Source organism: Loxodonta africana, chromosome 19 (genome assembly GCF_030014295.1).
Source record: "Loxodonta africana isolate mLoxAfr1 chromosome 19, mLoxAfr1.hap2, whole genome shotgun sequence".
Lineage (NCBI taxonomy): Eukaryota > Metazoa > Chordata > Mammalia > Proboscidea > Elephantidae > Loxodonta > Loxodonta africana.
Genome location: NC_087360.1, coordinates 8,910,823 through 8,934,557, shown reverse-complemented (window position 1 = coordinate 8,934,557; position 23,735 = coordinate 8,910,823). Strand labels below are relative to the sequence as shown.

The 23,735-nt window shown below is 45.7% G+C and overlaps 1 protein-coding gene and 1 long non-coding RNA gene across 3 annotated transcripts in view; one reads left to right on the top strand and one right to left on the bottom strand.

Annotated features, from left to right (window-relative positions):
• Window positions 1-1,218: 1,218 nt before the first annotated feature.
• On the top strand, window positions 1,219-19,925 carry LOC135228220 (uncharacterized). Its single transcript, XR_010318575.1, has 2 exons — window positions 1,219-1,314; window positions 18,766-19,925. It is a non-coding gene; the product is annotated as an uncharacterized LOC135228220 (long non-coding RNA).
• Window positions 19,199-23,735, bottom strand: part of ATP2A2 (ATPase sarcoplasmic/endoplasmic reticulum Ca2+ transporting 2) — a 52,408-nt gene continuing 47,871 nt past the window's right edge. Inside the window, exons 20-21 of one of the 2 annotated variants that reach the window (XM_064272184.1) lie at window positions 23,539-23,659; window positions 19,199-19,995 (exon numbers count right to left, since the gene is read on the bottom strand). In XM_064272184.1, the coding sequence (XP_064128254.1) occupies window positions 19,982-19,995; window positions 23,539-23,659 (135 nt within the window). In that variant the 3' untranslated portion in view covers window positions 19,199-19,981. Of the gene's footprint in view, window positions 23,660-23,735 lie in introns of both variants that reach the window. The other variant, XM_064272183.1, reaches the window with a different exon arrangement.

The window sequence follows — 23,735 nt, the reverse complement described above, 5'->3', positions numbered from 1 at the left end:
TAGCACACCCCTGAGGGGACCTTTGACCAGGACCGGGCCTCAAGCTTCGAGCGTTGCCTTCCTTCTCGGCTTTGCTCTCCCGGCTTTTCCTTGGCCTGTCCCATTCAGCTTTGCAGAGAGCCCCTGGATTGGCCTGGCCTGCGGGTTCCAGATCTCTCCATCCCAGTGACACCCTCAGGCCTGCCTACTGGCAGCTCCAGCATTTCCTCCCCGAGGACCTCACAAAGGTCCACAAAGGATGGGAGGAGCTGGACTTGAAGGGTGCTGAAGGTTTCGCTGGGCACTGCTGCTATCCTGTCCCCACCCCCAACCCCCTTGGTATAGAACCAACTGCCTGAGGACAGGGAGTCACAGGAAACAGACTTGTGCAGGGACAAGAGGCTGTCCAGTCCCATTGAGCTGCCCTCCCCTGGAAAGCAAGCCCACAGGTACCTTTTGGTGCTTTGAGCTTCACTCACACAGCCAGTGTGGAGGTGTCCCAACTGGTTGCTATCATTTTCCCTCAGATTGCAAGTAGCACAGGTTTGGAAGCAGACACCAAGCTACCTGCTCAGAGCCCTAGCTCCGCTCAGGAGGCTGCATGTCCATGGGTGGTTGGTTAGCCTCTGTAGGCCTCGGGGTTTAGAACCAGCCGCCTTGGTGAAGGATACAGTTAGTGGGTGCCTGTTGTAAACATCTCTGTCCCCAGGCTGATTCAGCCCAAGTCACCAGGGTGGGTGGGATGACTGTCTCAGGAGGATCCTCAGTGAGCAGGGCCTTGTTCCCTGCCCTCTGCCTTCACAGCTCACACTGCACCTCTGAGCCCCTGGTGTGTGTCAGCACCTGGCCGGGCCAGGTGCCTCCCTGCCCTGGGGCCTACACTCGTGCCACCCAGTTCTCACTCAGGCGAAGACCAGCTGTCTTTGCTCAAAGCCGGAATTCTCAGACTGAAGCATGCTGGAATCTAGACGTTCCCCACCCCACCTCGCTGTTCTGATGTAGGTGCTCCCGGGCCAAACGTGGAGACACCCCGGGGAGGGGGCTGTGGGTCCCAAAGGCGCCAGCCTGATCTCCAAGGGGCCCGGGGGCTCTGCCCTGCCTTGGCTGGAAGGGACCCGCCTCAACAGGCCCCAGCTGCGCTCGGCCTCCAGCCCCTGGGCGGGCGCACCTGGGCAGGCCCGGGCTACTTCCTGGCGGTCGGCGGCGAGCACGCCCCGCGGAGCGCCTGGCACGGGCCGGGCCCTGTGCGTCGCAGGGCCGCGTTCTCCGGCCGACGACAGACGCGGGCCTGACTGGACACGCGCTGCCCCAGGACCCGGGCAGGAGGCCTGTGAGGTGAGCGCACGGCGAGGCTCCGCTTCCGCGCCCTTCCCGCGGGCACCGAGGGCGCGGGCTGGGCCAGCTGGCTGGGTCGGCCGGGCGCGGGGCGCGGGGCGCGGGGCGCGGGGCGTTTCCGGGTGACGCTGGGGCTGTCCGCGACGGCCGCCACGCCGCCGCCATGATGGCGCAGGCCGGGGCTCGCATCGGTGAGAGAAAATACTTCCAATAACAGAGTGAGGAAGTGGCCTTTAATTCTGCCACCCAGATAACCCCCGGAACACATCAATCTATACAAAGTACAATATGTATTTGTAATAGATATGCGTTACATAAAAGTCGTTGTTGGTCGCCCTCAGCTCATGGCGACCTTATGTACAACACAACCAAACGTTGCCGGTCCTGTGCCATCTTCAGGGTCATTGGTCTATTTGAGTCCATTGTTGTGGCTGTTGGTCAGTCCATCTCAGGGAGGGTTTCTCTCGTTTTCTCTGACCTTCTACCAACCATAATGTTCTTTTCTAGCGATTGATCTTGCCTGATACACCCAAAGTAAGCTAGCCACAGGGTCACCATCCTTACTACTAAGGAACATTCTGGTTGCTTTTCTTCTAAGACTGGTAAAAGTACACATGGTTAAAAAATTTTAACAGAGAAAGGTATAAATAAATATATATATATTGCCCAATCTCTACTGAATCCCAGTGTCCCTCCACAGAATAAAGTAAGAAATCAAGAAAAAACTTAGGAAGTTGTGTTTTACCTACTTGTACATATATAGATATTATACTGAAGGGGTCATTCTATCTATCCACTGAAGACATTCCAAGCCTGTGTTGTCATTTGCTCTTTGTTCAGTGGTTTTAATAGTTCCACAGAATCCTTTTCTGTCTGGATGGAACAGTTTCTGTAACCTGCTGCTATTGGTGGACACTTGTTTCTAGTTGTGGATGTTAATTATTACAGTGGGTGTTGAGGTCAAGTTCCTTACGGTGAAATTTCTAGGTCTCAGAGTATATTGCATTTACACTTGGTGGGTGCTGTTGGTTTGCTTTCCAAATGGTTATACTGACTTCATGGTAGATAGGACTGCTTGTTGCACCCTCACCAACAAGGGTATCATCAAGCGTTTTTGGTTTTTTACCAATCTCAGGTGTGAAAAATACCTGTGGGTTCGATTTGCTTCAGCTGCTGTTTGCCTCCAGGCTGGGTCTGAGGCAAGCCCTTTTTGTTAGTTGCCAAGTCGATTCCAACTTCTTTCAGAGTAGAACTGCTCCATAGAATTTTCAAGGCTGTGACCTTTGGAAGCAGAGTGCCAGGGGTGTCTTCCGAGGCACCTCTGGGTGGGTTCCAACCGCCAACCTTTTGACTAGTAGCGGAGCACTGAACCATTTGCAGTACCCAGGGACTGAGGCAAGACCTTGGCCTACATTATCACACCTAATCCTCACACCTGGTGAGGTGTGAGGAGGAAGTGTCCCATTTGATAGATGAGCAAACAGACTCAGATGAGGCATCTAGGCTGTTGTCGTCTGCCCAGGGTCTCTCATCCTGGAGCATTCTTATGGCCTTAACCATAGTCTCTACAGTTTTCCATTCTGTTCAAGATAAGATAGCCCGCCCTCAGCTCATCTCATGGCAGTCAGTCTGTCTGTCTGTAGCTGCAGTCCGTCCTCAGTCTGGCTAGGTTTAAAGGCTGCCAGTGGTCTGGCAGGACAGCCAGCGCCTCACGACGCACTCTTGCTGCCACTTAAATCTTCCTGGCTCTGTCTGTCTATAAACAACCCTCCAGTGACCTCCTTTGTGCTCACAGCCTTTTCCTTCTTTGGGTAAATTCCTAGAAGGGGATTTCAGAGTGAAAGGACACAATGGTCATTTTTGGAGCTTTCAAGACAGCTGGCTTCATGGTCCTCCCTGTACAGTGAATCTGTGAACCCAGGCCAGCCCTGGGCCTCTCCTTCCTCTCTGACCATGTGGCTCCCCAGTCTCTGAACCGTCCACCCCACTGCCCCTCAGCAGTACAGAGCCTGAGGACCCCACCTTTGTCGTCTTGGGCCTGTGGGATTTGGGGCCCTCCCCAGTAGGACCTCCTGTGTCCTGCCCTGAGGGTGGAGAGTTGCTGAGGTCTTGGCTGGGTCCCACAGGGTCTAATCTCCCCTGACTGGGCCTGAGGGAGACCCTTCGCTTGATGAGGTGTATTGTGTGTGGCCGGGGGCTTGCTGGTTGGCTGTGACCTCCCTGAGCTTCCCCTCCTTCCTTCAGTGCTCCCTTGGGGTATCCGACCTTCTCCACCAGGAGGGTTGAGCCCCACAGAAGCCTCAGACTCATGGCCTGCCATTGGCTATGTGACTGTGGGTAGCTCACTTAGCCTGTCTGTTCCTTTGGAAGGTGCTCAGAGTCAGGTCGCCTTTCCTTGCTATTGGGCATGGGGGGGTAAATAACATGGAAGGGACTCAGTGGCCGAGATGTCAGCACTTGGAGCTTGGGGGAGGGTTGCAGACCCCCCCAGGGCTAAACTTTGGTCTGTGGGGACAGCGTCACATGAGCCTTTCTCCTGCCTGGAGGGCTGGGCCCCTCTGGAGCTAGATTGACAATGAAGCTATTTTTTATTTTGTGGAGTAGCCTTGGCCCACCTGCACCAGCCTCTCTTGTCAGTCCCCATGGGGTAGCAGGGACTTTGTCCAGGAATTGCGTGGGAGTCGCAGCAAGCAGGGGCCTGTCCCTGGTCCAGGCAGGGTGGTATCCAGACTGAAGCCCCATCTGTGACATGAGGAGATTGGCTGGCACCCAATGCCCTGTCCGGCCTGTGGGCCCAGAGTGCCCACTGCTCACATGGCACCAACCTGACAGTGTGTGACGTGGAGGGACAGAGAAGTGTACCCCGTGTAGTCTTCCCATCTGGAGCTCCTTCCAGGATAGTAAATTCCAGAATTCTCAAACCATGTGCTGACCTGGAGGGCAGCTCTGTGACCCTAGGGAGGCCAGGGGGGCCATCTTGAGGCCAAGACTGTGTGGACACCCCTAAGCCCCCAGAGTAGTGGCTCCAGTTCAGAATAATTCTGCAGGGAGGCAATTTTATTATTTTTTTAAATATAATTTTTAAGTGTATGAAATAAAGCATATCTACAGAACTGTATGAAAACATGTACTGTTTAAAGGACCACAGATAAAACAAACACACAATATATGCCACCCAGTCGAGAAATGGAAGATTTCTGCTACCCCAGAAGCCCACTTCGCGTAATTGCCCCTTTTCTCCCCTCATGCCGGTAACCGCTATCCTGAAATTCGTTCGTCTTCCTCTTTTTTTTAAATCCTGGAAGTTGTTTGCACCTCAGGCAAATATAACCTTTGTTTTCTTACCTATAAAATAACACCATCATTCCCTTGTTTAATTGTTAAAGCTTACCATGCTTTTATCCTAAATAACATTTATTTGCTTGTTCTTGCACTTTACATAAGTGGAGTCATGTATGTATTCTTCCATAGTACCTTTTGCTCAACCAAATTGACCCCATGTGAATGCTGTTATACCTCATTCATTTTCACTTATTTATTGTGGTGTATATACATGCATGTGTGTGTGTTTGTATAAAATATTTGCCATTACAACATTGTTTACGTGTACAGTTCAGTGACATTACATTCATCGTGTTGTGCAACCATTACTACTCTCCGTTGCCAAGTTTTTCCATTGCCCTTGACAGAAACTCAGTGCCCCCTGAGCGACCTCATTCACCTTTTTTATTAATAGACTTTATTTTTTTGAATCGTTAGTTAGATTTACAGAAAAATCGAGCAGATGGTACAGCGTTCCCGTACACCCTATTATTAGTACCTTGCATTAGTATGGTACGTTTATTACATTTAATGAACCAATATTAATGTATCCTTATGTATCTAAAGTCCGTACTTCTTTTGCATTTCCTTACTTTTTCCCTAACATCCCTTTTCCGTCCCGAGATCCCACTAAGGACACCACATTACATGGAGTCCTCATGTCTCCTTAGGCTCCTCTCAGCTGTTTCAGTTTCCCAGACTTTCCTTGTTTTTGATGCTCTTGACAATTTTGAGAAGTACTAGTCACGTATATTGTAGGATACCTCATTCATTTTTTTTTTCTGATTGTTGTAAAAATACATATAACACAATATTTGCCAGTTTAACATTTTCCGAGTATACAGTTTAGTGTCATCAATTACATTAACGTGTTGTGCAGCCGTCACCCACGTCCGTTACCAGATGTCCCATCGCCATACACGGAAACTGAGTGGTTCCTGATCAGTGACCCCACCTTTCCTCCCTCCTCCCTCCAGCCCCTGGTAACCACTAGTAAACTCTGGTCTCTATACACTTGCCTATTCTAGATATTTCATATAAGTGGGCTCATGCAACATTTGTCCTTTTGTGATTGACTGACTTCACTCAGCATGTTTTCAAGATTCATCCATGTTGTAGCATGTATTAGGACTTATCTCTCTTTATGACTGAGTAAAATTATGTTGTTTATATATATCAAGAAGAGCAAAGATGTCACCTTGAAGACTAAGGTGCGCCTGACCCAAGCCATGGTATTTTCAATCTCATCATATGCATGTGAAAGCTGGACAGTGAATAAGGAAGACCAAAGAAGAATTGACGCTTTTGAATTGTGGTGTTGGTGAAGAGTATTAAATATACCATGGACTGCCAAAAGAATGAACGAATCTGTCTTAGAAGAAGTACAACCAGAATGCTCCTTAGAAGCAAGGATGGCGAGACTGCGTCTTACATATTTTGGACATGTTATCAGGAGGGATCAGTCCCTGGAGAAGGACATCATGCTTGGCATAGTACAGGGTCAGCGGAAAAGAGGAAGAGCCTCAATGAAGTGGGTTGACACAGTGGCTGCAACAATGAGCTCAAGCATAACGATTGTAAGGATGGCTCAGGACCAGCCAGTGTTTCATTCTGTTGTGCATGGGGTCGCTGTGAGTCAGAATCGACTCAACGGGCTCCTAACAACAACAACAACAACATATATACCACATTTTGTTTATCCATTCGTTCGTTTATGGACTCTTGGGCTGCTTCCACCTTTTGGCTATTGTGAATAGTGCTGCCATGAACATTGGTGTACATGTGTCTGCGTGGCTGCTTTCAAGTGTCCTAGGTATATACATAGGAGTGGAATTGCTAGGTCACACGTTGTTCTCTGTTCAACTTTTTGAGGAACCGCCAAATTGTTTTCCACAGTGGCCACACCATTTTACATTCCCACCCGCAATGGAGAGGTGTTCCTGTTTTTCTACAACCTGGCCATCACCTATGGGTTTCCATTTTTTAGATCATTGCCATTCTAATGAGGGTGAGGTGATATCTCATTGTGGTTTCAATTTGTGGTTGCTGTGAGTCAGAATTGATTCAATGGCAACAAGTTTGCTTTTTTTGGTTTTAATGACTAATGAGAAGCCCTGATGGCACAGTGGTTAAGAGTGTGGCTGTTCAACTACATCATCCTGAGACCAGAAGAACTAGATGGTGCCCGGCTATAACCGATGACTGCCCTTACAGGGAGCACAACAGAGAGCCCCTGCGGGAGCAGGAGAGCAGTGGGATGCAGACCCCAAATTCTCATAAGATCAGACTTAATGGTCTGACTGAGACTGGAAGGACCCCCATGGTCATGGCCCCCAGACCTTCTGTTGCCCCAGGACAGGAACCATTCCCGAAGCCAACTCTTCAGACATGGATTGGACTGGACAATGGGTTGGAGAGGGATGCTGGTGAGGAGTGAGCTTCTTGGATCAGGTGGACGCTTGAGATTATGTTGGCATGTCCAGCCTGGAGGGGAGGTGAGAGGGTGGAGGAGGTTAGAAGCTGGCGAAAAGGACACGAAAAGAGAGCGTGGAGGGAGAGAGCAGGCTGTCTCATTAGGGGGAGAGTAATTGGGAGTGTGTAGCAATGTGTATATGGGTTTTTGTGTGAGAGACTGACTTGATTTGTAAACTTTCACTTAAAGCACAATAAAAAATTATTAGAAAAAAAAGAATGTGGCTGTTAACCAAAAGGTCGGCAGTTCAAATCCACCATCTGATTCTTGGAAACCCTTTGGGGCAGCTCTACTCTGTCTGATAGGGTTGCTATGTCAGAATTGATGCGCTGGCAACAGATTTAATGGCTGATGACACTGAGCATCTTTTTATGTGCTCGTTGGCCATTCATTTATATATCCTTTCTGGTGAAATGTTTGTTCAAGCCTTTTTCACCCATTTTTTGATTGTGTTGTTTGTCTTTTTAAGTTGTAGAAGTTTTTAAAAATATATTTTGAATATTAGACCCTTATGAGATGTATGGTTCCCAAAAGTGTTCTCCCAGCTGTAGGTTTGTCTGTTCATTTACTTTGTCAATAGAGTCCTTTGATGAACAAAAGTATTTAATTTTTATGAGGTCGCATTTATCTGTTTTGTGTCTTGCTGGTCGTGCTTTTGGTATCATACCTGATAATCCATTGTTCAAAGCTAGGTCCCGTAGCCATGCCCCTGTTTTCTTCTAAGAATTTCATGGTCTCAGTTCTCCCATTTAGATCCTCGATCAATTTTGAATTGCTTTTTCACATTCAGAAAAGGTACATTGACCTTTTTTTTTTAATTTATTTTTACTTAGAATAGCTGAGGTCAGAGCGAAGAGTCCCCCAACCCAAGACTGTGATTGTACTGTATATACGTGTGTGTATATACTGTTTTATTTATATATATATATATATATATGTGTGTCTGTGTGTGAGGGTGTACCCGACGGCACTGGGACTGGGTTACGTGAATGTGTATGTGTGTATATGTATATGTATGTTGTTGTTAGGTGCCGTCGAGTCAGTTCCGACTTAACAGCGATTCTGTGTACAACAGGATGAAACACTGCCAGATCCTGCACCATCCTCACAATCGTTGCCATGCTTGAGACCATTGTTGAAGCCACTGTGTCATTCCATCTCGTTGAGAGTCTTCCTCTTTTTCACTGACCCTCTACTTTACCAAGCATGATGTCCTTCTCCAGGGACTAATCCCTCCTGATAACATGTCCAAAGTATGTAAGACAAACTCTCGCCATCCTTGCTTCTAAGGAGCGTTCTTGTTGTACTTCTAAGACAGATTTGTTCGTTCTTTTGGCAGTCCATGGTATATTCAGTGTTCTTCCTCAACCACAATTGAAAGGTGTCAGTTTTTCTTTGGTCTTCTTTTATTCACTGTCCAGCTTTCCCATGCATTTAAGGCAATTGGAAACACTATGGCTTGGGTCAGGTGCACCTTAGTCTTCAAGGTGACATCTTTGCTTTTCAACCCTTTAAACAGGCCTTTTGCAGCAGATTTTCCGAAAGCAATGTGTCTTTTGATTTCTTGACTGCTGCTTCCATGGGTGTTGATTGTGGATGCAAGTAAAATGAAATCCTTGACAACTTGAATCTTTCCTCTGTTTATCATGGTGTTGCTTATTGGTCCAGTTGTGGGGATTTTTGTTTTCTTTATGTTGAGGTGTAATCCATACTGAAGGCTGTGGTCTTTGATCTTCATTAGTAAGTGCTTCAGGTCCTCTTCACTTTCAGCAAGCAAGGTTGTGTCATTCACATAATGCAGGTTGTTAATGCATCTTCCTCTAACCTTGATGCCCCATTCTTCTTCATAGAGTCAAATTTCGTGGATTGATACAGATTGAATAGGTATGATGAAAGGATACAACCCTGAAACACACCTTTCCTGATTTTAAATATATATGTATATGGATATATAAAATATATATATTCATTCCATGTATTATATATTTTGGGTATTCCTATTTTATTGAGCATTTTTATCAGGACTGGATGTTGGACTTTATCAAATGCCTTTTCTGCATTGATTGAGATGATTATGTGAATTTGTTTCTTTTGTTCTGTTTATGTGGTGAATTACCTTGATTGATTTTCTAATGTTGAACCATCCTTGCATACCTGGTATGAATCCCACTTGGTCACGGCATATTATTTTTTTGATATGATGCTGAATTCTGTTGGCTACAATTTTGTTGAGAATTTTTGCATCTACATTCATGAGAGATACTGGTCTGTAATTTTCTTTTTTGTGATGTCTTTGCCTGGCTATGGTGTCAGGGTTATGCTGGCTTCGTAGAACAAATTTGGGAGTATTCCTTCCTTTTCTATGCTCTGAAATAGTTTGAGAAGTACTGGTGTGAGCACTTCTCTGAATGTTTGGTAGAATTCTCCAGTGAAACTGTCTGGGCCAGGGTTTTGTTGTTGTTGTTGTTGCTGGGAGTTTTTTTATATTATTATTACCTCATCAGTCCCTTCGCTTGTTATGGGTCTGTTCAGATTTTCTGTCTCAGCTTGTGTTTAGGTAGGTAGTGTGTTTCTAGAAATTTGTCTATTTCTCCTAGGTTCTCAAATTTTTTGGAGTACAATTTTTATAGCATTCTGTTATGATCTTTTTTTTTTATTTCAGTTGGATCTGTTTTACTGTTCCCCGTCTAATTTCTTATTTGAGCTATTTGCGTCCTCTCCTGTTTTTCTTTTGTCAGCTTGGCCAGTGATTTGTTGGTCTTTTCAAAGAACCAATTTTTGGTGGTGTTGATTCTTTCAATTGTTTTTCCTGCTCTCTATTTCATTTATATCTGGTCTAATCTTTCTTATTTCCTTTCTTCTAGTGGTTGTGGGCTTCTTTTGCTGTTTTCTTTGTATTTGAGTTATAGGGCTAACATTTTGATTTTCGCCCATTCTTTTTGATGTGTGTTTATTGCTATAAATTGACCTCTGAGCGCTGCCTTTGCTGTGTACCAAAGGTTTTGGTATGATGTGTTTTCATTTTCATTTGATTCTAGGAATTTTTTTTTTGGTAATTTTTTTGTGCTTTAAGTGAAAGTTTACAAATCAAGTCAGTCTCTCACATATACACTTATATACAAGTTACTACATAATCCCATTTACTCTCCCCCTAATGAGTCAGCCTGCTCCCTCCTTCCAATCTCTCCTTTCGTGACCATTTTGCCAGTTTCTAACCCCCTCTACCCTCCCATCTCCCCTCCAGACAGGAGATGCCAACATAGTCTCAAGTGTCCACATGGTGCAAGTAGCTCACTTCTCATCAGCATCTCTCTCCAACCCATTGTCCAGTCCATTCCATGTCTGACGAGCTGGCTTCGGGAATGGTTCCTGTCCTGGGCCGACAGAAGGTTTGGGGACCTTGACCGCTGGAGTTCTTCTAGTCACAGTCAGACCATTAAGCCTGGTCTTTTTATGAGAATTTAGGGTCTGCATCTCACTGTTCTCCTGCTTCCTCAGGGGTTCTCTGTTGTGTTCCCTGTCAGGGCAGTCATCGGTTGTAGCCAGGCACTATCTAGTTCTTCTGGTCTCAGGATGATGTAGTCTCTAGTTCATGTGGCCCTTTCTGTCTCTTGGGCTCATAATTACCTTGTGAGCTTGGTGTTCTTCATTCTCCTTTGATCCAGGTGGGTTGAGACTCATTGATGCATCTTAGATGGCCACTTGCTAGTGTTTAAGACCCCAGACGCCACACTTCAAAGTGGGATGCAGGATGTTTTCTTAGTAGATTTTATTTTGCCAGTTGACTTAGATGTCCCCTGAAGCCATGGTCCCCAAATCCCTGCCCCTGCTTTGCTGACCTTCGAAGCATTCAGTTTATTCAGGAAACTTCTTTGCTTTTGGTTTAGTCCAGTTGTGTTGACCTCCCCTGTATTGCGTGTTGTCCTTCCCTTCACCTAAAGTAGGTTTTATGTACTATCTAATCAGTAAATATCCCTCTCCCACCCTCCCACCCTCCCTCCCTCCCCCCTCTCATAACCACAGAAGAATGTGTTCTTCTCAGTTTAAACTATTTCTCAAGATCTTATAATAGTGGTCTTATACAATATTTGTTCTTTTGCAACTAATTTCACTCAGCATAATGCCTTCCAGGTTCTAGGAATTTTTTTTATCCCCTCTTTGATTCCTTCTATTACGCATGGTTTTTAAGCAAGGTGTTATTCAGTGTCCATATGTTTGATTTTTTTTTCCTTTGCTCTTCCTCTTAGTTCTACTTTTATGACATTGTGATCAGAGAAGAGACTTTGTATTATTTTGGTGTTTTGGATTTTATCCAGTGTTCTATATATGTCTGTGATGTTAAGTTGGGTAATTGTGGCCTTTAGACCTTTTGTATCTTTGTTGAGTTTCTTTCTAGATGTTCTGTCCTTTCAACAGTGGTGTGTTAAATCTCCTACTATTATTGTGGGAACTGTCTATTTCCCTTTTCAGTGCTGTTAGAGTTTGTTTTATATATTTTGGAGTCTTGTTGTTGGGTGTGTAGATATTTATTAAGGTTATGTCTTCTTGGTGGATGGTTCCTTTAATCATATAATGTCCTTCTTTGTCTTTTATGGTTGATTTTGCCTTAAAGTCTTTTATCTGAGGTTAGCGTGGCCACTCCCACTTTTTTGTTTGCCGTTTGCTCGATATATTTTTTCCATTCTTTGATTTTTAATATACTTAAGTCTTTGTGTCTAAGATGTGTCTCTTGTAGACAGTATATTGATGGGTTGTGTTTTTTATTCATTCTGCCACTCTCTCTCTCTTTATGGGTGCATTTAAGCCATTTACATTCAGTGTGATTATAAGCGTGAGTTTATTGCTGTCATTTTGTTGTGCTTTTTTTTGTGTGTGGGTGGTGCTGATGTTTTCTTTGTTCCTCTTACTTTCCTGTGCCGAGTTCTGCCCCCCCTTTTTTTGTGGAATTTATTTTCATTTCTTCCATTGTTATAGATTTTGTGTTTACTACTGAGTCTTTATGTTTTTCTTCTGTTTTATTTTGATGAGTAGGTTTGTATTAACTATCTTTTTGGTTACCTTGAAATTCACACTTACCTTCCTAAGTTTAAACCAGTCTTTTATTACTTGATATTGCGTTGACTTCCTCTGCATTTGAAAGTTCTATACCTGTACCATTTTACTACCTCTTTTATTGTTTTGACATTGTTATCATTTACAGATCGCCTTAGTCATTTAAAAAAAAAAAAAAATTTTTTTTTTTTTTTTTTAGTCATTTAGTGTTGCTATAACAGAAATACCACAAGTGGATGGCTTTAACAAAGAGAAATTTATTCTCCCACAGCGTAGGAGGCTAGAAATCCAAATTCAGGATGTCAGCTCCAGGGGAAGGCTTTCTCTGTCAGCTCTAGAGGAAGGTCCTTGTCATCAGTCGTCCTCTGGTCTAGGAGCTTCTCAGTGCAGGGACCTCAGGTCCAAAGGACACATTCTGCTTCTGGCGCTGCTTTTTTGGTGGTATGAGGTCCCCCTGATCTCTGCTTGATTCTCGCTTTTGTATCTCAAAAGAGACTGACTTAAGACACAACCTGATATTGCCTAGTATTGTAGATTGAGTCCTGCCTCATTAACATAACTGCTGCTAATACCACCTCATTAATATCATAGAGGTAGGATTTACAACACATAGGAAAATCACATCAGATGACAAAATGGTTAACAATCACACAATACTGGGAATCATGGCCTAGCCAAGTTGACACACATTTTAGGGGGACGCAATTCAATCCATAACACAGTTGAAGTCTCTGGCTCCCTGTTTTAAATCTTTTAGCTTTGTTTTGCTACTGAGAGTTCTTTACCAAGTTGATATCTGGCTGATGCTGTCATGTGTCCTAGACTCATGTTGTTGTCTGATGTTGCTTATTCTCTAACCTAAGGACTCCCTTTAATATTTCTTGTAAGTTTGGTTTTGTTAATTTATGTTTATCTGTAAATGTCCTAATTTTGCCATCAAATTTGAGAGAGTTTTACAGGATTTATTATTCTTAGTTGGCAGATTTTTCTTTCAAGGTTTTATGTATATATCATCCCATTGAGTTTTGCCTGCGGAGTTTCTGCTGAGTAATCAGAGCCTAGTCTTATTGTTTCCCCTGTGTAAGTAACTTCATTTTTCTTGAGCTATTCTCAGGATTCTTTCTTTGTCTTTGGTTTTGGTGTGATTATGATATGTCTTGGTGATTTTCTTTTGGAATCTATCCTATACGGGGTTCGTTGAGCTTCTTGGATAGCTTTTCATCTTTCATGATATTAGGGAAGTTTTCTGCCCTCTTCACTTTTCATTTTCTCCCCGTTCTGGAACTCAGATCAAGTGCAGATTTTTGCTTTTGGTTCTGTCCCACGTAATTCTTAGGTTGTCTTCATTTTTAACTGTGTTTTTTCCTCCAATAAAGTGCGTCAATGGATTTGTCTTCAATTTTGCTGATTCTGTCTTCTATTTCAAATTTGCTCCTAAAACCTTCTATTGAGTTGTCCATTTCTGAAATTTTGTTGTTTATCTTTTGGATTTCTTGTTGCCGTTTTTGTATGATTTCTCATTATTTATTTTAAAGTTTTGTTCTCTTATTAATTTCTTGAATTCTTCTATTGCTTTTGTGTGTTTTCCTTGATTTTAGCTATTTTTTTGTTGGTTTTGTCTGTGTTTCCCATTATTTTTTTCTTAGTTTTGCCTGTCTTCTTTTTTTTTTTTTTTAGTGTTTTGATATTGTCTCCAAAACATTCAGGTATTCCTCATTTATTAATTATATGTTTATCTGTTTCATCCTGCTTTTTTTTTTGTTTTCATATGTCAGGGTGGGCAGGCTGGGCGTGCCTTGTTTCTTGCTTACCTGTGGGCATGATAGCTCTCACCACCTGGTCTGAATGAGCAAGGCAGCAGCTGGCAGGGCAAGCCCACTTCACTGTACACTGGTTTGGCAAAGTGGCTGAGGGTGGACTGAGTGGACGCTGGCTGCCTCCTGGTGTTGGTCCAGCTGTGTGGGAGTGCTCATAGTGCCTTGCCAAATGGGCATGGGTGTCGGACAGGGAGTGGTATGGGCTCATTTCCCACGGTTCAGCAGCTGGTCAAATGGTAAGAGGGGAGGGGTGGTGTGGGGCTGATACAGCAGTGAGCCTGAGCTCCAGGAACACTCTAGCTGAAGCAGCGCAGCAGGGTCTGGCAGGAAGGGGGAGGAGGGTGGTGTATGGGGCAAAAGTGTGAGGGATGGGAAAGCTTATTTCTCTGTTTGCCAGGTGCTCTGTCTCCTGTTGAGAACTCTGTGAAGTTGCCTTCCTGTACTCCCTGTCTGGGATTGTTGCTGTCTGTGTTTCAAGGAGGCTACAGAGGGGTGGGGCTAGTGGGAAGGGAAGAGTGCGGCACTGGGTTGCTCAGCTGCAGTGTAGCTGGGCTATGCCAGCAGAAAGGTAAGGGTGCAGAGCTGGGTTGCTCAGCTGGGAAGGGCAGGGTGCAGGCTGGGACGCTCAGCAGTGATGCAGCAGAGCGGGGCTGGTGCAGAGGTGAGGGATACAGGGCCAGGACATTCAGCTACAGAGCAGCTAGATTGGCCGGCAGGAGGGTGGGGTGCTGTGCCAGGTTGCTCAGCTGTGGAGCAGCAGGGTATGACTGGCGGAAGGGGGAATAAAGCGGGGGTGGACAGGGCTAGATGAGGGGGAACATAGGGAGAGTTTGTACTGTGGACCCCGGCAGCTAGGGCAGCTGGCTGATGCCACTACTCGCCAGGGCAGGGGTTCTAGGAGCATGCTCCACAGGTTAACGTGTGGGAGTGTCTGGGTACTTCCTTGAGCTGCAGCCAGCAAACAGGACCTTACCTTGCTCTGGATGTGTCCACACTGTTCCTCTGTCCCCTATTGGGAGTTCTGTGAAGGTGTCTCTCTGTGCTTCTCCTGAGGGGTTGTTGGCTTTATCTCAAGATGGCTGCGCTGCGCTGCGCTGCGCTGCTTGGCAGGGAACCTCCACTCCGTATCTCTACTCCTTAGCTGTTTTCAATCAGTTTCTTCTTCACAGTGGCTCCTGATCTAATACTTTCTCCCATCAGTTCAGGGTTCTAGGATTGACCTCCATTGTCTGTTCTGCTTGTTTTTTTTGGGTCTTTGTTGCAAAGGGATGGCTACGTGCGTCTGACTAGTCCACCATCTTGGCTCCACTTCCCTTTCTCTTAGATTCTGGCCTGGAAATTCTTTACTATTTCATGGCTCTTCAATGCTTATGTGAGGGTTAAAAAAAAAAAAAGTTTTTTCCCAGCATTTTAAAACGTTTTAATTTTATGATCATTTTACATTTATTAACATCTTACATCAGGATAGTATGTTGATCACAATTAATGAACCAATATTGATCCTGTATTATTAACTAAAGTCCATGCTTTATTCTCATTTCCTTAATTTTTACCTTTTTCTGGGCCAGGATCCCATCCAGGACACCACATTATGTTTAGTCATCATGTCTCCTTAGGTTCCTCTTGGCTGTTTCAGTTTTTGATGACCTGGACAGTTTTGAGGAGTACTGGTCAGGCATTTTGTAGAATGTTCCTCTTTTGGAATTTGTCTGATGTTTTTCTCATGAATAAATTGAGGTTATATGTTTTTGGGAGGAAGACCACAGAAGTAAAGTGCCATTTTCATCTCATCATATCAGTGGTACATGGTCTCAAGATGACTTATCACTGAGCTGGTGGTTATTAGGTGGCGTCAAGTCAGTTCCGCCTTTTAGCGACCCTATGTAAGAGAGAATGAGGTAGCGCGTTTGTTCATCTTGACAACCGGCTGAGGTAGTGTCTGTCAGGTTCTCCTCTTAAAAGTTAGCCTTCCCCACTGCCTCCTGTCCCTACATAATGTGTTCTCTTTGGATGAGGTCACTCTACAGCCCACACTTAAGGAGTGGGGAGTCATGCTCCACCTGCTTGCGGTTTGAGTATGTATATAATTTATTTGGAGTCTTTCTACATGGGAGATTTCTCGTCTCCCCCATGTAATTATATCACCATGGACTCGCAGTTATTTATTTTATACTTTGGGCTGATTCAGTACTACTTTATTTACTTTGTTGCTCAAATTGTTCCAGCCTTGGCCATTGGGAGCTCTTTCAGTTGGTTCCTGTGTCCCTTTGACATAGACCCATCTTTTATTTTTATTAAAGCACCTTACTTTCTGGCACACTTTACCTCTGTGGTCTTACTTTCTGGATTCTCAGGGACATGTGTATTTCCTGCTCCAGTCCGAGAATCAGCCATTTCTCCAAGGATCCCTGTTCCTTTTGTTAAAGAATGGTATTAGAAACTTAAACCTGGGAGTTAGGTGTGCTCATGGCTACTGGGGTATCCTTGCTTCTTGGTCCTCTCAGCTGACAGTGCAGGGAAATATGTGTGTATATATATATACACAACAACAAATACTTCTGTATGAAAGCATTTGTATCAGTATTAAGCTAAACATGAGTTCATCCTTATGTCTCCAACTCTAATCCACTATGACATGGGTCATTCAGGCGTCTAGCATTGCCTATGTGTAACCTCCCACTCCCAACAGTGAGAAACTTGGCTCCTACCATCTGCCGCCTATGTGTCAACATATTTAGTTATTTTCAGCAGCCTTCGTTACTGGAAACTCTTACTCTCCCTCCTGTTTTTAAAATAAATGGTAGCATGTAATACAAACTGCTCTGCACATAGGGTCCCTGGGTGGCACAAAAGGTTAGCGCTTGGCTAACTGAAAGGTTGGCAGTTTGAACCCACCCAACAGTACTGCGGACGAAAGGCCTGGGGATCCGCTTCCATAGAGATCACAACCAAGAAAACCCTCTGGAGCTCAGTTCTACGCTGTGACACGTGAGGTTGCCAGGAGTCACAATCGACTCCACAGCGGTTTAGGTTTTGCTGTGCGCATGACTATTTTGGTGGACAGACAGCAAGCACTGACTGTCATTCCTTGCTGCTACTCACAGATCTACCTCATCCTTTTAAGGGCTGAATGGTGTTCCATGGCATGAATGTTCTCCAGTTTCCTTAACATCTTGCCTATTGATGGGCACCTGGGTTATTTCTGTCTTTGGTGTAGCTATGATTGCTTTTTATGAACGTATGGGAAGATTTCTGTTGGATAAATTTATCAAAGTGGAAGTGCTTGATCAAAGGGTATGGTCATCTTGTCAAATTGCCCTCCAGAGACTGGGCCAATTTTTATTCTCATCATCGGCGCGTACCTGTTTGAAAACCAGTTTCTTAATGCGATCTGCAAAGAACATAACAATGTCAAACTTTGATCTTTGCCAGTCAGACCGGAAGGAAATTAGCCCTTTGCCTGTATGCATCTCAGTCTGTGTTTTCCTGACTTGAAAGAAGTATTCTATTTAGAAAATTTAAATTCTTAGGTAGTCAATTTATCATTTCCTGGAGTTTTTGTCATGCTTCCAAAGGCCTTTCATCTTCCATGTGCTCGGATGTTCACTTAAAAAAAAAACCCTGACACGCAAACAGGCATAGCAAGCACTGTCTGCACAGCATTCCAACACTGCTACTGGTGTAAGGGGTGTCCCGGCCTGCCCACCTCATCTCACCTCTCCCTCCCACAGTGACCCCATCCAGTTGGGGTTTCATATCCTCAGAGCTGTTCTCTGCAAACTCTTGTTCCTGGTCTGCTGCTCATTAGTCCACCCCTTCACAGTGATTTGGTTAGCTGATTTTTTTTTTTTTTCTCCAGTGACTTTCTTGAAGCAGGGCACCTCATCGCCTAACAGAATGGCCGGGCCTCACTGAGAGCAGGTCACTGATGAGAAGGAATGGCTCTGCATACTTTAAACTTCTCTAGTTTAGGGATTCCTGCACTCTGTTGAGGTTTATCTGTGGTGGTTCCTGTAGCTTCTTTCTCACTGCCCTTGTGTGTGGTTTGAATGTACCACCATGTACTAATCCCTGCTGGTCAATTAGGGCATTTCCATTTCCTTTTGTAAGCACTCTGGCCTGGCTCTTAGGCGTGTACGAGGGCTTCTCTAGGAGTGGGGCTGCTGGGTTCTATGTTAAAAGCATCTTGTTCTTTCTCTCAAGTGGCTATGTCAGTATTTATACACCCTTGTCAACGTTTGGTGTTGGCAGACCTGGTTTTTGTCACTCTGACGGACAGTACCTCGTGACTGTAATTTGCCAGTGGGGCTGGGCATGTTTTCACATTTCTAAGGCTACTTGGGTTTTCTCCTGTTTATATCATTTAATCATTTTTCTTTTGTGGGTTACAGTTTTTTTTTTCCCAAATCTTTTGATGTATTTGCAATTTGTTGGATATAACAAAGGGCTCGATTCTATTTTCTCAAGATGACCACCCACATACTGAATGAGCTCTTTGACACACCAGGCTGAAATGCCACCTTTCCCAAAAGTGCACCGCAGTTACTGTAGCTTCAGGTCTGAACGAGGCCTTTGGCACCTCCCCGTTGCTCTAAGGCTTTTTTAGTTCTCACATTATCAACAGCCTGTTTGATTAAAATCTGTGGGCAGTTTCATATATTGTTATTCTGCGAATTAGAAATCATTTGCATCATTAAGGTGTGAATTCCCGCTGAATTATGAAGCTTTCCTATCCAAGAACAAGAGGTGTTTCTCTCGATTCCAGTTGCGTTTCTGGCTTATTCCTAGGTATTTGCCCGCCCCTCCCCTTGACCGACTAGTGACCAGTGTCTCCGTAACAGTGTGAAGTCGTGGACCGTGGTGGAGACCTGGAGTGATTCTGGTCACTTCAACGTTTTTGGTTTACTTTTCGTCGTATTGTAGTAAGGTAATTCCTGCACCTATTTCGGCACGTCTACCTGTGGAGGGACCACAGAGCTCTGCGTCGTGCAAGCGAGCAGTCACAGCGGCCTGGAGCCCCCCTGGGGTGGGACTATCTTAGAGGCTTCACCCAAACACATGCTCTCGTACCTAAAAACTTGAGTCCAGGAAATTCCTTTTATCCACCAGAGGGGTACGGCTTCTTTCTGTCCTGCCACCGTCACCCTGTCCCCAGGCGCCGGGCTGGGGACCCATGTGTACCCATCGCGGCCCAGAGGGAAGTTACCACCACAGCAGGAGGTTATCGTAGAATAGATTTATTTACCTGAAACCATGTCTGTGCAATGTTGGTTACAGCACAGAAATAAACAACTGATGTCTATTTACAGTCTAAAGTCACACATGCGTTGTGATAAACTGACGTTTAGCATCTTATTGAGATAAATGCACACAATATTCGTATTGCACCAACATCTGTCTACTGCTTCTGATCTCATTAAATAAGTTACGTTTAATACAGCGCAAATGAGCTGTCTGCACACTCAAAAGTGACTGAAGTTATGAACTGGAGGGCTGCATTTTAACCATTCAACACATGTAGTGTTTCCAATGAATTTATAAATAAGCAAACTGTACAGGGCCAATTAAAAAGTGGCATATTTCAATGACATCGGAGAGAAATCTGGCTACTTACAACGGAAGGCATGCATTACAACTGAGAACTGAATATTATACATTTACATAAGCTGGGACGTTTTGCACAGAGAAGAATGGAGACTTGGCTGATGGCTTCTAAGTTCTTGGATGAGGTTGCAGAACCTCATTCTTCTTGCAGCAAAGAAACCAAACTTCTCTGGAGAGGTTTCTGGTTCATTCAGCTAAATTGTACATTTGTAATTATTCTCATTGAAAAGCTAAACACCCCACTGCTAATACACATCTCCTCCACAGAACACACAGAGTCGGGGAAGCTTGTCTCCTTCCCCCAACATCAATCATGCAGAGGTCGGTAGATGTATTGCTAAAAACACACATGCACGCAACCGAACACCCTTACATTTCTGCAAAATGGTTTAGGAAGCGGTTACTCCAGTATTGCTGAAAAGGAAAGAGAGAGGAAATCAGCTTTATGAAACACAGGGAGGAAATGTTAGAATAACTGTTTACTTAAGACTAATGGTGACAGATGAAAAGGACACCCAGTCTGATCTGTAAGGTTAAGGCCAGCATTTCTGGTTAACGGTTCCTGAGACGCACCCAAGCAGGCTTGCATCCCAGAAGGCCTGGCTCAGTGACACACACCCCTCGGGCTTTCCGGCTGCAGAACAAAGCCACCCTGGCTTGCAGGAGGCTGCCACAGGCGGGCTGGCAGGTGGGTGCTTCAGGAGAAGGTTCGGGTGTTTACCAGCAGTGAGAGAGGCCAGAGGAAAGGGGGTGGTTAGCAGTGCAGAGGTTAAGGACACGGAGCACAGAGGAGCAGCGAGCGGTGGTGCAGAGCCCCTAGCTCTCCCCTTGTCCTCAGAGCAGCCTCTGCAGGGGCCAGGCCCTGCCCTGCCAGGGAAAACAGCTTTGTCCGGCTCATGGTCTCCATCCCCGGCTGACACACAAGCTGAAGGCTGCCTTGTCCTTAACTGCAGGGCCCTGGGTTGCAGAATTCAGTGGTTTAGGTCAAAGGGCAACATGGAGCTCATGATAACTGTAGACACCCCAGGTGGCCGGCAGACACAATCTCTATGGGGTCTGCCCACCATGCAGCCGTGACCACTGTGAGGTACACATGGCAGCAGCTGCTTGTGAGCAAAGCCGGCCAGCTACTCCGCCTCTGCCCCGCACCCTCGGGCCCCTGGGCAAAGGGCACGGCCCTATCAGAGAGGCTGCGAGAGGTAGGGGGCAGAAAGCAGGACAGACAGGAGAGGCTTCTGCCACCTGCGTGTCAGGAGAACATGGAGACTTTCGGGCAAGGGCTGCCCAACAGCAGGTATTGAGTGGGTCTGAGATGCCGCCACCTGTCCTCCTGCTGGGTGGGTGGGGGAGCAGAGCGCTGGCTGGCCGTCCCTGGAGGCACCCCTGTCTTTGTGGGTTCATCTATTCAGAGTCCAGCTGTCTAGGCCTAGGGAAGTGGGTGCCTAAACCAAATCCAGGGGCTGCAGGAGCTACGGCTGGTGCCATCACTGGGGTGGACAAGGTCCTGCAGCTGCCCCACCCATGTGACCAAGTCGAGGAATTCGGTCGAAACACTTGGCTCTGTCACTCTGGTTCCAGTGGGTACTGAGTGCCCTGCTCAGCCAGCCCAGACACCGTTTTGGTTTGCAGTTAAAATGCTTCACTCAACATGTTTCCTCTCCTGCTTTCTGATGCTAAAGACAGCAGCCTCCCTTCCCTGAGAGCCTCAGCGGGTCGAGACCGCATGTTCAGAGCCTGTTTCCATGCTCCACTTGTGTCCCGTTAGACTGCGACCTCTGCACTCGGCAGCACCTGTCCTGCTTGACATCCATTAACTCCTCTCAAACGCCAAGTGCTCCCATCACACCTTGCTGGCCCGATGACCAGCACTGAAGCCCCTTCCCTGCCACCTCAAATACAAACGGGGCCACGCTCATGTGGACTACGACGGGGCTGACGGGGACTGAGTGGAGCCTCGGGTTGGTACCTGTGCTTTAACACGCCCTGGAGAGAAAAGTCTTGGCCACCAAGGGACTGACCCAGGGGGCGAAACAAGAAGTCTCTTTAAAAGTAGCCTCGTGACTCGGGGTTTGTGGCTGGTTCGGCGTTCACCAGCCTTCTGCTTCCTAATGAACGAGGCAGCAATGTTTGGGGCCCAGTCCTTGCCGCTAAAAAAGATCAAAAGAACCAGACACATCTCTGTGGATCCTCATCTCAGCCCTGGACCAGCACCGCTCCCTGGGCCTGCCTGGCGTGGCCCTCCCAGAAATCCTGCCGAGCCACTGTCCTAGGCAGCGTGTGGCATCTGCAGAGTCACATCGGTCAGCTAGTGCTGCGCCGAGTCTCTCGTGCCACCCGGCTGCTGCCACAGGCCGTCCCTGCCGGGGTAGCTGGCACGGCAGAGCAACACCGGCCTCACTGGGGATGGAGGAAGTCACTACTGATTCATTAGCGTCACACAGCTATCTCATGTTGTGACAGTCACCTGTAAGCTAAAGCATCCAAGTTACAGGGAAGAAAATACTCACTTTAGTTGATGAATGTTGGAAGGCATTGGAGAAAAACACCAGAGTTAGGACTGTTAATGATTTATACACTGTTGGTAAGACTGATCTCGGAACATGCGCAAACATTTATCACAGGAATGATGGTGGTGGTTAGCGCCACAGTAAAATAAAAATAGTTCTATACAATATGTTCATTTGGTCACGTGCTATTTACAGATTTTACAAAACACATACACGCACGTACACACGCACACTGCCCTTGTGTTCTCTACAGCAGGCGGGACAGGCCGGCAGGAGTTTGTACAAAACATGGACCAGAGATAACAGCGAGTGCCTGTGCCTCAGGTCAGACTCCTGCTGCTCGCTCTGAGCTGACGGGACCCTCCCACCGAGCACAGGAATGCTAACTAAGGGTCTGAGCTAAGAACGCAAAAGAAAGTTGGATATTTAAAGCTCAGCCATTTAAGAGTTAAAAACAAGACAGTTATTTTTTTTCTCTGTCCATTTAAAATGTTTTATTTTTTCTTTTTAAACTAGATTGTGAAGTGCCACTGAAATAGGCAATGCTGGCAAAAAAAAAAAAAAATGTCTGTTACAATAAAATACATTAGACATTTAAATAAATAACCTTAGAAACTACGTGAGGGGCCATGAACCCAGTAGATTGAATCTGGAGCAATGTTTTCTGCACAAGCGAGAACAGGCATACCTCTTGTTAAGACTGATGTAAACAGAACCACGGGAAACCCTAGGAGAAGCTGAGCGGGGAGGGGTGGAGGTGAGCGGAGGGCCAGGGGTGAGGAAGTGGCAAACCAAAAAATACTGACTGAGGTAGCAGGACTCTGCTCAGTGCAGAAAAATTGGCTTAGGAATACAATTAGACTGTGACATCAAATTAAACCCAGATGATCATGCAGAAGACACGACACATGCTATTTAGTTTTAGAAAAACCACACACATCCCTTGCCTAAAATCTGCTGCCAATTAACTGCTGACAATGTCTGCTGGCTCAGCTATGTTTTTTATACAAGGACAAGTATTAAACAGAACACTGTACATGCTTTTTCATCTACAAAAAAATATTTGCATAAAATAGTGTTAGTTCTCTGTACATGTCAATGGACACTTTAATTATGTGTATAAAAAAAGGAAAATCTTGCCCCACTGGAGTTCAGAAAAAGCAAAACAAAATCTAGAATATGAAACCTCCTTCACCAGCCAATATGTTCATGTGAAAATTCAGCAGAAATAGACAGTTGCTTTAAACAATAAAAAAAAAAATTAATTGATTAAGTTAAACATCTTCTTTAGGCCAAGCTGTCAGTCAAGACCAGAACATATCGGTGAAGTTAGTGTCTGTGCTATAGACCCAGACCACCAGCGGCACTACGAGCAGCACAAAAGGCCAGGAGATGCCGTCGGTGCACGCTGAGAGCGAGCATGGCCGCGCCGGCTGCACACACTCTTTACCAGGCTCCAGGTAGTTGCGCGCCACGAACTTGAGGGTCTCGTCCATGAGGATCACGGGCAGGGAGATTTTCAGCACCATCAGCCACTGGGTCAAGTTCAGCGGTGTGATCTGGAAGATAAGCTGCAACACAGAGAAGCCTCATCAGGCGGCCATTAGGCAGGCAGCAGCATGCCCGGCCTGCCCGGGCCCCACCGCC